The sequence below is a fragment of the Rhinoderma darwinii genome, chromosome 6, assembly GCF_050947455.1.
Source record: "Rhinoderma darwinii isolate aRhiDar2 chromosome 6, aRhiDar2.hap1, whole genome shotgun sequence".
In the NCBI taxonomy this organism is placed as follows: Eukaryota; Metazoa; Chordata; class Amphibia; order Anura; family Rhinodermatidae; genus Rhinoderma; species Rhinoderma darwinii.
In genome coordinates this window covers 32,314,507-32,328,992 of record NC_134692.1, presented here as the reverse complement: position 1 = coordinate 32,328,992, position 14,486 = coordinate 32,314,507, and the positions used below count along the sequence as shown (strand labels likewise).

At 39.7% G+C, this 14,486-nt stretch overlaps 1 protein-coding gene across 9 annotated transcripts in view; it reads right to left on the bottom strand.

Moving 5' to 3' along the window:
* Window positions 1-1,140: 1,140 nt before the first annotated feature.
* The window catches only part of DYNC1I2 (dynein cytoplasmic 1 intermediate chain 2), an 80,468-nt gene continuing 67,122 nt past the window's right edge, over window positions 1,141-14,486 (bottom strand). For all 9 annotated transcript variants that reach the window (XM_075829443.1, XM_075829442.1, XM_075829445.1 and 6 more), the window contains 4 exons: window positions 8,743-8,887; window positions 5,729-5,869; window positions 2,385-2,510; window positions 1,141-1,762 (listed from right to left, as the gene is read on the bottom strand). In XM_075829443.1, the coding sequence (XP_075685558.1) occupies window positions 1,649-1,762; window positions 2,385-2,510; window positions 5,729-5,869; window positions 8,743-8,887 (526 nt within the window). In that variant the 3' untranslated portion in view covers window positions 1,141-1,648. The remainder of the gene's footprint in view (window positions 1,763-2,384; window positions 2,511-5,728; window positions 5,870-8,742; window positions 8,888-14,486) is intronic.

The following is a 14,486-nucleotide window of genomic DNA, read 5'->3' as shown; positions in this document are numbered from 1 at the left end:
AACTGCATATTCAGATTCTTATGAGATGTAATTAGAAGTCTACTATGATGACCAAAGAAATTTGGAAATAAGTTTTTGTATTATATTTATTTGATATAGTGCTGGCAACCCATTCACTCAGAGAATTTATTTGTTGCCCTTGGTTAACGTAGCTTCAATCTTATTTCCCTACTACTTATTTGTGGTAATTACGTCAGATTTATTGTTTATTTACCGGTTGTTATTCACGGTCTAATTAGAAACATGAGAATAAAAAACATCCCTCGAGTCTGGAGTCCCTAAAAAGGAGTCTCAAACGTTTTTTTTAAAAAAAAATAAAAATTGGAATAGATTCCTAGTTTTAGGGCTACAAGTGGTGAAGTGAAAAGGTCAAATTATTTGCCTTGCAATGGGGCTGCAGGGAAATAAAATAATGACTACCACATTAGACTATCACCGTCTTTAAAGAGGTTGTGTCACCAGTTTATAACTTCCCTATCTCCTAGCTAATCTAATAGGTGCTTTGATGTAGATAACTACTGTTTTTTTTAAACGCTTATTATTGACTAAGTTATGAATTTTTTTTTGATTTATGCACATTTTTTCTAAATGCCCAAATGGGCGTTTTTTTTTTATTCACCAAGTGGGCGTTGTATAGAACAGCTGTATGACGCTGACCAATCAGCGTCATACACTTCTCTTCATTCCAGCCCAGCTTGATTCATAGCACCGCGTGACGTCACTTCCTCCCGCAGGTCCTTCACGGAGCGTCAAAAGACTGACCAGACGTCGCCTCCAGCCTCTGCAGTCCTGGCATGGCTGGAGGCGCTGTCCGTTAAGTCTTCCGCCGCTCTGGTGAAGGACTTGCGGGAGGAAGTCACGTCACAGCATAATCTCGCGAGATCACACTGTGCTATGAATCAACTGGGCTGGAATGAAGAGAAGTGTATGACGCTGATTAGTGTATGATGCTGTGCTAAAAGTCTCCTTCACAGCGCTACCTATGTATACATGGCTACGATGATTATTATGCAATTATTTTTATATCATTTGATGTACAGTATCATCATAACCAAGAAAATACCAATCACATACTTTTACAGAAATCTATTGGTCTTTACTTAATGTACCAGACAAAACACGAGACAGTCATTGGAAATATCACGTTAGAAACATTTTCCTTTAATAAAATGGCAGACTAGGTAACGATATTAACACAAAAGTGTCCACTGAATGCAGTAGTTTGGTGCGAGTGCTGGAAACATGGCAAACCTTTGCACACATACACAGCCCTAATAGTGCTATCCTGAGGGGTTAGGCTTTCAGCTTACAAATAAGATGTACATTAGTACGGTAAATGGATTTTTATTTAAAAAAAAGTGGAAATACATTGACCAGCTCATCTGACAGTAAAGGGTATACCAGCCACAAGTCAGATAGCGGCGGACTGTTATTACACATGGAGAAGGGACACAGGAGGACAGATGTGGAGATACAAAAAAAAAGGGACGCTGCATTTGGTTGCAATGAAGTTTATAAAACATTGTAGTCCACAGATTCTGTCCACATACGGCTTCATAAATTATCTTTTGAACAGATACATGCTAGCGCTCTGGAGGGTATATTATGTCAGGGCGGGTCTCCTGACGTCACACATTATATAAATGGTTTATCCAGGAATGCGGTTTGCCGCCTCCTCCTCTGCATCGGCCCGGTTGGCATTGATTTCTGCAAGTGTTCTTGCAAAGCGGGTCCATTCATCATTGCGTGGCACGGCAATTTGCTGTTAAGTAGAAGGCAGAAAGAATCAACGTTATAAAACATACAGCGTGAGATTTATCAAAACTGGAGCAAAGGAAAAGTGGACCATATGAACCATTTAGCTGCCAGCTCTTCTATTCCTGAGGCCCTTTGTTAAATTAATGCTGAAATCTGATTGGGTGCTTTGGGCAAGTAATTCACTTTTCTTTTGAATAATCTCCCACACAGTCTACATTGTGGGTCATATATAAAATAGCAAAATAGTTGACATTTGATTCTTTGCAATCGTAAGCACCATGGCTGGCATGCAATGCATATCTCAAACCAAAGAACACTCCAGCCACCACCTCTTATATGATGGGAAATACACAATCGAGAACGCTATAGAAATACGCACATTGGCCAACTCCTTTAAGACTACCACCCCCCCTGGAAGAACACTTATGTGCAATTTTGGGTGATCGTTTCAAAGAGGGTTTAACTGTACATATATTTGGCATCCCCATATCAACAATAACACATAAAAAAAACTATACATTTGGAGCCAGTGCCATCCCTTGCTGGAGATACACCAGCACTCTGTTTTTGCACAGTATCTGTTTTTGCAAGTGAATAGAATAAGAAGGTAAAACAGAATAACATACCTCTCCCACATCATAAATAAAGATCTGTCCTTCAGAATCTCCCACAGCGATCTCTCTACCAGAATGAGTCCATCTGACGCGATTAAGTGCTGGGTTTCCATCCACTGTAATGCTGGCTGTAGGGACCTGTTTACAAGACAAGATACACAAATGCTCGTGAGAATATAGCAGGTCATCGCTCCCTCACACCGCGATATACTGCAAATCCACATGAATAACAAACTACGGTGCAGACATTATTAGATTGGATACGTCAGAAATATCTTATATTCACATGTATATAATTATTACGCATTCTTTAACTACATGTAAAATGAACCAAAATTCTATGAGACCCATAAAAGAATCAAGACTTCTAAGATCACCAAACTATTGACACCTCCTAACCACACGATCAAACAACCTGTTAAATGGGTATTCCCAACCGGGAAATTTCCAATAGTTGCCGGTCCCACTTCTATCTCTAGAACAGGGCCCGCTGACCCCTCTCCTACCTTCTCCCGCTGGTCACTGAGGTATGCGGTGGCAAGGAGTATGGAAATATCAGCGCTCGCAACGCTGCTTCTGTAACTCCCATAGAAGTGAATAGGAGTCATGGAAAAAGCAGAGCACAGTGAGCGGAGTTTCCGGAATTTGGAAGCTACGGAAACAGTGTAGCTCGCTGTGCTACACTCTTTACATAGCCCCTATTCACTTCTATGGGAGTTAAAGAAAGAAGTGTCTGTAGTCCTGGCCACCTCATAACTCAATGGTTGGAAACCAGCGGTATAAGGTAGGACCGTGTCAGGAGCCCCATTCTAGAGATCGATGCAGGTCCCAGAGGTGGGACCCGCATCTATCGGACATTTATTGGATATCCTGTGGATATGTCAAATGTCCTATATGGGAATACCCCGTAATAACAAAAAAGCTTGCAGAACGGTACAAATAAATTGAAAGGAATTCAGGAACTTAAGTCACCTGGAGAGACAGTTTCGTTGTATTATATTTCTAATCTTGAGTCTTTGAAAATACAGCAGACTATAACCAGTTCACTCACTATTGGTATTATCAGTAGTAGAGCGGGCCATTTTCTATCTATTTTATAAGAAACTGATCTCCCTTCTTCAATGTTTCCGTCTATCTTTAAAAAAAAAAACAAAAAAAAAAAACAAAAAAAAAACAACAACTTTTTGTAGCCCATGGGAGAGATATTTTCCAAATTGGTGCAAAGGAAAAGTGGAGTAGTTGCCCATGGCAACCAATCAGGTTGCTGCTTTCATTTTCTAAAAGGCCTCAAACACCAGAGGTGGAATCTGATTTGTTGCCATGGGCAACTACTCCACTTTCCTTTGCACCAGTTTTGATATATCTCTCCAAAACCTACATGTCTCCAAAATATAGCAAGAGACTGCTCTCTATTATTTTTAATGGTGTCAGGGGTACAAGACTTTTTTTATTAGGAAGTGGTTTTTGTTTTTCCAATAGCTGTATTTTTCTATATCTAAAATAAATGCGGTTATAGGAATAGCTCATTAAATAAAGCGACTAAATCTTCCTAAAAATGGACAAAAGTTTGCGCCATGACAATACTGTATTTTACACGGATATTAATTATAGAACTATAATTATCTTTGAATCAGTTCATATCTATTATATCAAACACAATTACAAAATAATAAGGTTTAATGAGTCTTTAAGAGTCTCTCAGCAAACGGCTTGTTAACCACTCGAGGTACCAAAATAAAAGCATTATCAGACCAATCTTCATACGCAGATTTAAATGGGATAATTATTTAATTTCCAAGTATACAAAAGTTTATATTATATTAATTTCTCCGATATGAAATCTTATTTAGGCAAAAACAAGAAAAAGAATATAATTGCCAGATTCCTCTCACAGTAATGTCATTTAATCAGCATATCAATGACACGATTATGCCAAAATAAGGAACGGCATGGCCACAATTACTTATCACAAAGCCGAATGCCACTGCAGTAACTGTACACATATAGTTTAGTCTTAGGCTTCGTTCTCATCTGCGTCTGGGTTTCCGTTTGTGGGTTCTGTCAGACCTTTGCGTAGTCTACTACGCTATTGACTGCACCAAAAAAATGAAACCCTTACGGAACGGATGAAAAGCATTAGCAACGCAAGTGTTACCATTGAAATCAGCGGTAATGCTAACAGAAAGCCATGGTTTCTGTTTGTGTGTTCCCCTTATGGAAAGGTCTGATGGAACCCACAAAGGGAACTTCAATGCAAATGTGAACGAAGCCTTAGGCATTATTTACAAGAGCGTTACGGATCTCGGACATGAAAAATGGCAGTTTTTCACGCCCGAGGTGCATCGGTGCACATCGCTGCGGGACACGATGTGTCGCAACCCCCATAGTTAAGAATCTATGGAGGGATGCGTGAAGCGTGGAAAAAAATAGGACATTCTCACGGACCCTTCACACAGTCCGTTGAAACAACGGCTGTGTGAACGGCCATATTGAATTACAAAGGTCCATAGGACGGTCGTTGTTTCAACGGCCGTCACACGGACGTTTAACACGCTCGTGTAAATAAGGCCTTAGATACATTTACAGATTGTATGATTATTTCTCTTGCAGCCCATTCCTGCAGGTTGCTGAGCAACTACGTTTCTCCACATCTTGGTGACCACCATTTAACAGCTTGAAGCATGTACAGATGTGATCACAGGAAGTTTTACCTGCTAGAACGATACATTGCAGCTCTATGCTGCGCATATATACTTGATATAGGTCCCTCCAACTCATTAAAAGGGAAGAAATAAGATTGTCGACTTGCAATAGAATAAATAAATAACACAGCTACAGAATAAAATCATGCAAGACAAGAGAAGGAATAAAGAAACAAAAGTTATGTGCGGTTTGTGTACTGATCGCAAGAAAGGCTGGCGGGAGACATTGTGTAGCAATCAGATATAGGCTGTAATAGGTTCTAGTGTTGAGCGGAGGGCAGGCCATTGATGACCAGTCACCTCTCCCACTGGGAATGGAACTACGGGCCCCATGTTTTCAGTGAACCGTGGGACTCCCATCGGTCCAATCTCACCCAATTCTAATTTTATATAATATCAATTTAACTAAAGTCCCTTAAATAAGGCAAGTGGCACAAGCAGAAAACCCTGGTGACATTCTCTCATCTGGAAGACAGAGAAGCAAATTGCTTCCATGTGTTACTTTACAGATGCATTTACCCACTGCATGTCTTATCACAACAGGACATTCTTATTGGTAAAGTAGAGGTTAATTTAATCAAATTAATGTATTTTTTTTTTTTTAAATGACTGTATTTGAACGGACCAATGGTTATTATGTAGCCGCCTGCTTACCTCTGTATCATTGTTAAGGTTCCACAAATCTAGTCGCCCTACTCCATCCACACAAGCAAATAGGGCTGGATGAGTGGGAGACCACATGACGTCATAAACGTAGTCGGCGTTGTCCTCAAACGAATACAAAGGCTTATTATTCTAGGAGAGAAAGGCAAAATAAGTCAAAAGACTGCGTTCAGAACGTCTCATGAAGGCAGTACAGCCTGTTTAATAACTTCATTGACACAAGTGCCGCAACTAGAATTTTAGAGACGATGGCGGCTTTCATCCTGCATTATAGTTAAGTTAAACTTTTGTTTAAGAACTCACGATAATGTTTGCCTCCTAGATTTTTCCTTTAACTTCCCTCGTCATGTAGCAGGAAGGTCAAGTGATATAAGGGTTAATGCAAGTCAGACTTGACCTGTGCGCACATTTTCCAGTAAACTGGACTATTATATTAGGATTAAAAGTTATATGTAGCTTTACAACTTGCAAATAGGCTTGATCAAAAACATCCTACTGTTTGTGTATACAGCTCCTATGTGGATCTATGTGTCTCCATGGTTGTAGGCTGACCCTGTGTTACTCCACTCTCTATGCCCCCTCTCCTCGGTGGAGTAACCCTCATTTGCCTTTTCAGTAGGATTAAACTACACATACTATTTGGTTTGTAATCTGGAACCATGGAGGCAAAGGAGCGATGTGGTAGAAGTGTCTGTTAAGCCTCCATTGGGCTGGTATACTTTTTTCTGGTATGGAATAGCGTAGTAGACTTCACAATACCGCGCGTTATGTTATTTTTAACATGGGATCCTATGGATAATGTATGCAACTGCATGGCCTATGTCTCAGGCATCCTTTTAACGCATACGAAATTTAAATGACATATATGTTAAACAGATACCATATTAGTCTATGAGTGACTACTGCCTATCCGGTATTCATTTAAAATATACGTCATGAAAAGCTATTGAAGAGCTGCCGACAACGAAAGCCATAACGTCCTACGGGTGACATATGTCACTGTTAAGCATACGTCACAGCCTCCGTTGTTGCGGACCTGTTTATTGTTTGTAGTTTTATAAATGACATTGAAGCTCAGGCCACAGTGACCACAATGAAGTTGATAGAATAACGGTGGCTATACATGGTGAGAAGTATCATGGTTGGCCCCTCTGATTTACAGAAGTGCTGAGTATCTGCCCCATTATTCATCCATTTCTTACTTATGTGTGTTATGGGCTAAGCTAAGACAATAAGTATGGCTGGCAGTAGCGCTTACACAGGGGCTTTCATCCCATTGTCCCAGGCTCCTGAAATGGCAATGTTTCATATATATCAGGAAGGACAACTAAATGGCAGCCATACTGGATGTCAACTGCCCTACCCAAAAACAGATACAACAAAAATGGCAGAAGAGCTGTGCTTATACTCTGCGATGTTTCTTTATTTTAGGCGGCAGTGCTCATTCATGTCAATCAGAATATGATCAGACATGGGAGAACACCACAACCATTAGGTCTCTGTAATTTCGATGGTTCGTCGGACATAATCGTATCATATAAAATGGTAGACACCGCACTGTAACTACACGGTAATGTTACGATATGGAGAGATAATCCCCTTTCAAAAAGTGTTGTGGTAAAAGCACAGACCACATTATTAAAGAGGCGTCTTATTTTGGGTGTGTAGTAAAACATTATTTTGCCATACAGGCAATATTTTCTAGAAAGATGATTATTGGTTTCTTATCCGTCGAGTAGAGGAATAGTGGTTTGAGTGCAATGTATATGCAGGTTTATTTTACTATCTAAAGCAGCTGTAATACTTATATTTGAAGATTGCTACCTTCCTCCATTTTTCTGCCTAATTACCTCCAAAGTACTGATATTGCTACACTTACAAACAATTTATTGCAGGAATTGGCGCCATGAGTGACAGGTGAGCATCATGGAAGCAGCCTGCGGTATTATTCTGTCTAAAATGCACTATTTTTTCATAATGATTATAGATAAATATCTTTTATGCACACACTGAACATTTTTGTATGTCATCTTTCGGTAAAATTATTTTCTCAAATGCTTGTCAGGAAAGCGAGAAGTACAATAAGGGGATTTTACAAGCAGGCCCCAGTGAGGGAATATTCAGAGACTCTGCGAATACAACAAGCAATTTTCAATTAACGATTCTAACATTGCCAAAACTATAATTAAGATCATTTGTATTAGCATGCACTTCACGGGTTCATACGTTTTATTTATACGTTCGCCTTTACAACCTTACATCGGCTTCTTTCTCTGCCGGGCTCTCAGTAAATTGAATTATTTCGTTTATAACCACCTACAGTACTCTTAAGTAATGGATAAATGGAAACAGCAACCCATAGTGTTACCGACAATTCTGCATTAGGCGAGAACATTTTTACTTGTGCTGAAAAAAACTCATTCCGTGAAAAGAAATTCTTATAATTAAAAGAGACCTGACGCCATAGCTTTTACATAGTGTAGACAGAAATTAAGGGAGAAAATTACCAAGACCAGGATTATGACTATCTGCAGTATGCTGGCAGTGAAGGCAGCCATTGTGGGTGTTGAAACAAATTTATAAATGGGATAGATAAAAAAGCTGTTTTCACAATTAGATTTGCTTCTGAGCCTGTATCGTCCAACATCCCCTGCTTGATCAGTGTCTGTACAGAGTTAGTGATGAACTTTCCCTGAAGAGTAGTCTTTATACTAGATAGTATACAGTATTTAGATGAAGATAAAATACAGATTCCCAGCACAAGTTTTCAAGAGCTTAGATAAGCCCCTTGGGGGTGTGTCTGTCAACGGTTTCTAGTAGCAACTAGCAGTACTGTGACAGCTCTGGAATAAAGTACGGGCTGTAACTCAAGATCAGTACAAGCAATGTAATGTATGTAAAGTCTCACAGTGTATGGTATATAATATTTATATATAAATGGTAAAAATGTTCTATAAATGTGAACATAGCTAAGTATTGGTGTTTGATCTTTCACAGAAATGTACCTTTGTTGTCCACAGTTTCACCGTCCAATCGAAGGAGGAGGTGACAAAGAGGTGAGAGAAGTCCACAGCTCCCACAGCAGAGAGGCAGTGGATTCCTGTAATTGGTCCTTGATGTCCTTCAAACATTTCACTAATACCGGCTTTACTACAATGAAAATAGAATGCACAAAATGCATCAAAACAATCATATCGTTTTAAAAAAATTATTATATATTTATTACACAAAAAACTGGCGGACTGATGCACAAAATAAAAAAGGTAGTGAGGTGTTAGCTGTGCTTCAAAACAAATACATTTGTGAAAGTATTTTTTTGCATTTAGGATCCATTTCATAAAACCGTGTTTAACCATACCGTAGTTCCGGTTCATCTGGAAATGAAATACAATCCATGGCCAATTATATCTGGTCATGCATTAACTTTTATGAATGGACCATCGATGAAATACGTGGCGATCACGTAGAATTCATGAACTCAGAATGCAGTCTCTTAACTACAGTAGAGGTCTGCATCGTATCTTCGCAAGCTAAAAACGGACAACAGCAAATTGGGCAATGGGGGGATGGAATTTGTTTTGCCCACAAGGAGTTGTCACTTACAATTTCTTGAAAAAAACAATTCTTCTTAAAATGCCCGAACACTGTATATATGGGCCAGCACACGTCTAAAAGCTTTGTGGTCAGATAGTCTTTTAAAGGTTACGTACACCTCTGAAAAGTTTTTTTTTTTTAATACAGATATGTATTGGTGTGTTTGGTGCAACTTTCTAATGACTTTTCATTAAAAATTATTTCTACTTTTTGAAATACAGCTGCATTGTATTCTGTATATAGAGCAGCTCTATCTAGCACTGAGTACTAAACCAAAATATGTCTCAAATTAAACAATTTAGACCTGTACAGTCCAAAACATAATACTTTATTTTATTCCTCCATAAACATGGACACCCACAATTACATACAAAAATATAAAACACAAATAAAAACCATGAACTCTTAGAGACCATCAAAATTCCCAGCAACAACATTATCTACGTGAACCTAAGAGAAAACCTACATAGGCCCTGTTCACACTGAGTTTTTTTACGCGGAAACCGCGCCAAAAAACTCCTCAAAAACCGCCCGAAAATGCCTCCCATTGATTTCAATGGGAGTTGGACGAGTTTTTTTTACCGCGAGTAAAAAAAACTCGTCGCGGTAAAAAGAAGCGTCATGACCCATCTTGAGGCGGTTTCCGCCTCCAAAACCCCATTTCAATCAGTCAGAAAGAGGAATAAAAAATCTTGACGAGTGTTTTGACGAGTTTTTGTCAAACCACTGTGCAAAAACCTACTGGAGCAGTTTTTGCAGGAGGAATTTTCCTCCTGCAAAAAACTCAGTGTGAACACAGCCATAGATTTCCAATGTGACCACTCTAAAATAAAATAATATATGCTATTATGTATTTAAGAAAAACTATCTTGTAACTATAGTATCTAGCTCGGAGACCTGAATCCATCAGGTCTGCGGGACTGACGGGTTCAGTATCAGCGGGTCCTGCATGGCTCTGATACGCAGTATCCACCTGTTAGATGTGATCGGTAACAGCTCAATAATGCGTGTCTACACTGAACCCATCAGTGCCGCTGAGCTGACCGACAAAAGGTTTCATTGCTAGATAAAGCTGTTCTGTATACAGAATACAAAGCTGCTGTATCAAAAAAAAAAAAAGTCAAAAGTATTTTTTTTTTTTAAATTAGAAAGTTTTAAAAAATAAAAATAAAATGGTTTTCAAAGGCGGTGTACGTAGCCTTCAAATAAATTGTCTGATCGGTCTTATTCTCTTCTACCCGCACAGAAAGGGGGGGGGGGGGAAAAGGGGGGGGGCGGAAGCTTCTCCAATATTTTTTATGTTCCATTCTGAACACCTGTGCGGAGAAAGAAGCTGAGAAAGCAAAACAAGAAACTGAAAGGCAGATGCAGAGCTGTTCACATGTTGCCTTTTTTTGTCCTTCCTAAATGGGTCAATTTCCATTAAATATTTAACCCCTTCCCTCTTTAGCCACTTTTGACCTTCCTGACCGAGCCTCATTTTTCAAATCTGACATGTGTCACTTTATGTGGTAATAACTCCGGAATGCTTTCACCTATCCAAGCGATTCTGAGATTGTTTTCTCGTGACACATTGGACTTTATGTTACTGGCAAAATTTGCTCGATATGTTCAGTATTTAATTGTGAAAAACACCAAAATTTAGCGAAAAATTGCAAAAATTAGCATTTTTCTCAATTTAAATGTATCTGCTTGTAAGACAGGCAGTTATACCACCCAAAATTGTTTCTAATTAACATCCCCCATATGTCTACTTTAGATTGGCATCGTTTTTTGAACATCCTTTTATTTTTCTATGACCTCACAAGGCTTAGAACTTTAGCAGCAATTTCTCACATTTTCAAGAAAATTTCAAAAGGCCATTTTTACAGGGGCCAGTTCAGTTGTGAAGTGGCTTTGAGGGCCTTATATATTAGAAACCCCCAAAAAGTCACCCCATTTTAAAAACTTCACCCCTCAAAGTATTCAAAACAGCATTTAGAAAATGTCTTAACCCTTTACACATGTCACAGGAATTAAAGCAATGTAGAGGTGAATTTTACAAATTTCATATTTTTTTGCAGAAATAAATTTTTAGTACAATTTTTTTTATAACACAGAAGGTTTTACCAGAGAAATGCAACTCAATATTTGTTGCCCAGTTTCTGCAGTTTTAGGAAATATCCCACATGTGGCCGTAGCGTACTACTGGACTGAAGCACCGGCCTCAGAAGCAAAGGAGCACCTAGTGGATTTTGGGGCCTTATTTTTGTTAGAATAAATTTTAGGCACCATGTCCGGTTTGAAGGGCTCTTGCGGTGCTAAAACAGTCAAAATCCCCCAAAAGTGACCCCATCTGGGAAACTACACACCTCAAGGAAATTATCTAGGGGTACAGTGAGCATTTTGACCGCACAGCTTTTTTACAGAAATTATTGGAAGTAGGTCGTGAAAATTAAAATCAACATTTCTTCAAAGAAAATGTAGGTTTAGCGATTTTTTTTCTCATTTTCACAAAGACTAAAGGAGAAAAAGCACCGTAAAATTTGTAAAGCAATTTCTCCCGAGTAAAACAATACCCCACATGTGGTAATAACCGGTTGTTTGGAGACACGGCGAGGCTGAGAAGGGAAAGAGCGCTATTTGGCTTTTGGAGCTCAAGTTTAGCAGGAATGGTTTGAGAGGCCATGTCACATTTACAAAGCCCCTGAGGGGACAAAACAGTGGAAACCCCCCACAAGTGACCCCATTTCGGAAACTACGCCCATTGAGGAAATTATCTAGGGGTATAGTGAGCGTTTTGACCCAACAGGTTTTTTGCATAAATTATTGGAAATAGGCCCTGAAAATGACAATCTAAATTTTTTCAAAGAAAATGTAGGTTTAGCTAATTTTTTCTCATTTCCACAAGGACTGAAGGAGAAAAAGCACCGTAAAATTTGTAAACCAATCTCTCCCGAGTAAAACAATGCCCCATATGTGGTAATAAACGGTTGTTTGGAGACACGGCAGGGCTGAGAAGGGAAAGAGCGCTATTTGGCTTTTGGAGCTCAAGTTTAGCAGGAATGGTTTGCGGAGGCCAGGTCACATTTACGAAGTCCCTGAGGAGACAAAACAGTGGAAACCCCCCACAAGTGACCCCATTTTGGAGACTACACCCATTGAGGAAATTATTTAGGGGTATAGTGAGCTCTTTGACCCCACAGGTTTTTTGCAGAAATTATTGGAAGTAGGCCCTGAAAATAAAAATCAACATTTTTTCAAAGAAAATGTAGGTTTAGCTTATTTTTACTCATTTCCACAAGGACTGAAGGAGAAAAAGCACCACAAAATTTGTAAAGCAATTTCTCCCGAGTAAAACAATGCCCCACATGTGGTAATAAACGGCTGTTTGGAGACACGGCTTGGCTTAGAAGGGAAAGAGCGCTATTTGGCTTTTGGAGATCACATTGAGCAGGAATGGTTTGCGGCGGCCATGTCACATTTGCAAAGCCCTTGAGGGGAAAAAACAATGAAAACGCCCAAAAAGTGACACCATTTAGGAAACTACACCTCTTGAGGAATTCATCTAGGGGCGTAGTGAGCATTTTGACCCCACAGATGTTTCATAGAATTTATTAGAATTGGGCAGTGAAAATAAAAACAATCCTTTTTCTTCAATAAGACGTAGCTTTAGCGCAAATTTTTTCATTTTCGCAACAAATAAAGGAAAAAAAGAACCCAACATTTGTAAAGCAATTTCTACCGAGTACGGCAATACCCCATATGTGGTCATAAACTGCTGTTTGGGCACACGGCAGGGCTCAGAAGGGAAGGACCGCCATTTGGAGTGCAGATGTTTCTGGATTGGTTTCTGGGCGCCTGTGGGCCCAAAACAGTGGAAACCCCCCAGAAGTGACCCCATTTTGGAAACTACACCCCTCAATGCTTTTACCTACGGGTGTAGTGAGCATGTTAACCCTGCAGGTGTTTTGTAGAAATTAGTGTGAACTCGATGTTGCAGAGTGAAAATGGGATTTTTTCCACAGATATGTGGACAATATGTGGTGCCCAGCTTGTGCCACCATAACGAGACAGCTCTCTAATTATTATGCTGGGTTTCCTGGTTTTAGAAACACCCTACATGTGGCCCTAATCTCTTGCCTGGACAGTCGACCAGGCTCAGGAGTGAAAGGGTACCATGTAAAATTGAGGCCTAATTTGGCGATTTACAAAGTATTGGTTCACAACTGCAGAGGCTCAGATGTGAAATAATAAAAATAAACCCCTGGGAAGTGACCCCATTATGGAAACTGCACCCCTCAAGGCATTTATTAAGGGGTGTAGTGAGCATTTTCACCCCACAGATCTTTTCCATAAATGAATGCGCTGTGGATGGTGCAAATTAAAAATTTATATTTTTCCCTAGATATGCCATTCAGTGGCAAATATGTCGTGCCCAGCTTATGCCACTGGAGACACACACCCCAAAAATTGCTAAAAGGGTTCTCCCGGGTATGACGGTGCCATATATGTGGAAGGAAACTGCTGTTTGGGCACGCTGTAGGGTTCAGATGGGAGGAAACGCCATTTGGCTTTTGGAGCGTGGATTTTGCTTGGTAGTAGTTTTGTTTGGAGTCTTACTGGTGTTTCCGTTTATAATGTAGGGCATATGTAAGCCGGGCGGAGTATATCAGGGGCATAGTCAGGTGGTATAATGGGGTAAAAAAAAACAATAAAATAATCCATAGATGTGTGTTACGCTGTGATCGATCCTTTCCGCACAGGCCGGTGTCGCACTGATAAATGGCGTCCTTTATTATCCCCCTTTGGTCCACACTCCGCGCCTTTGTAGTTTGGGGAATTTTGCTAGGAAAGTGTTGTCCTGGTGTAATACGGGCACCGTCGCTTCCAGCGGACATGTTTGGGCCCTCCCTTTCCTGGTTCCCTAATTTTAGGTCCTTGATAAATCGCCTCTTCAAACAGAAGAAATGTTCCCCTCGGGCACAACTGCATATTTTTTTATTTCCTGACTTATTGGAGCCATAACTAATTTTATTTTTCATAGACTTAGCGGTATGAGGGCTGGTTTGTTGCGGGACGAGCTGTAGTTATTATTGGTACCATTTTGGGGTACATGCGACTTTTTGATCACCTTTTATCCTATTTTTTGGGATGCCAGGTAAACAAAAAAACG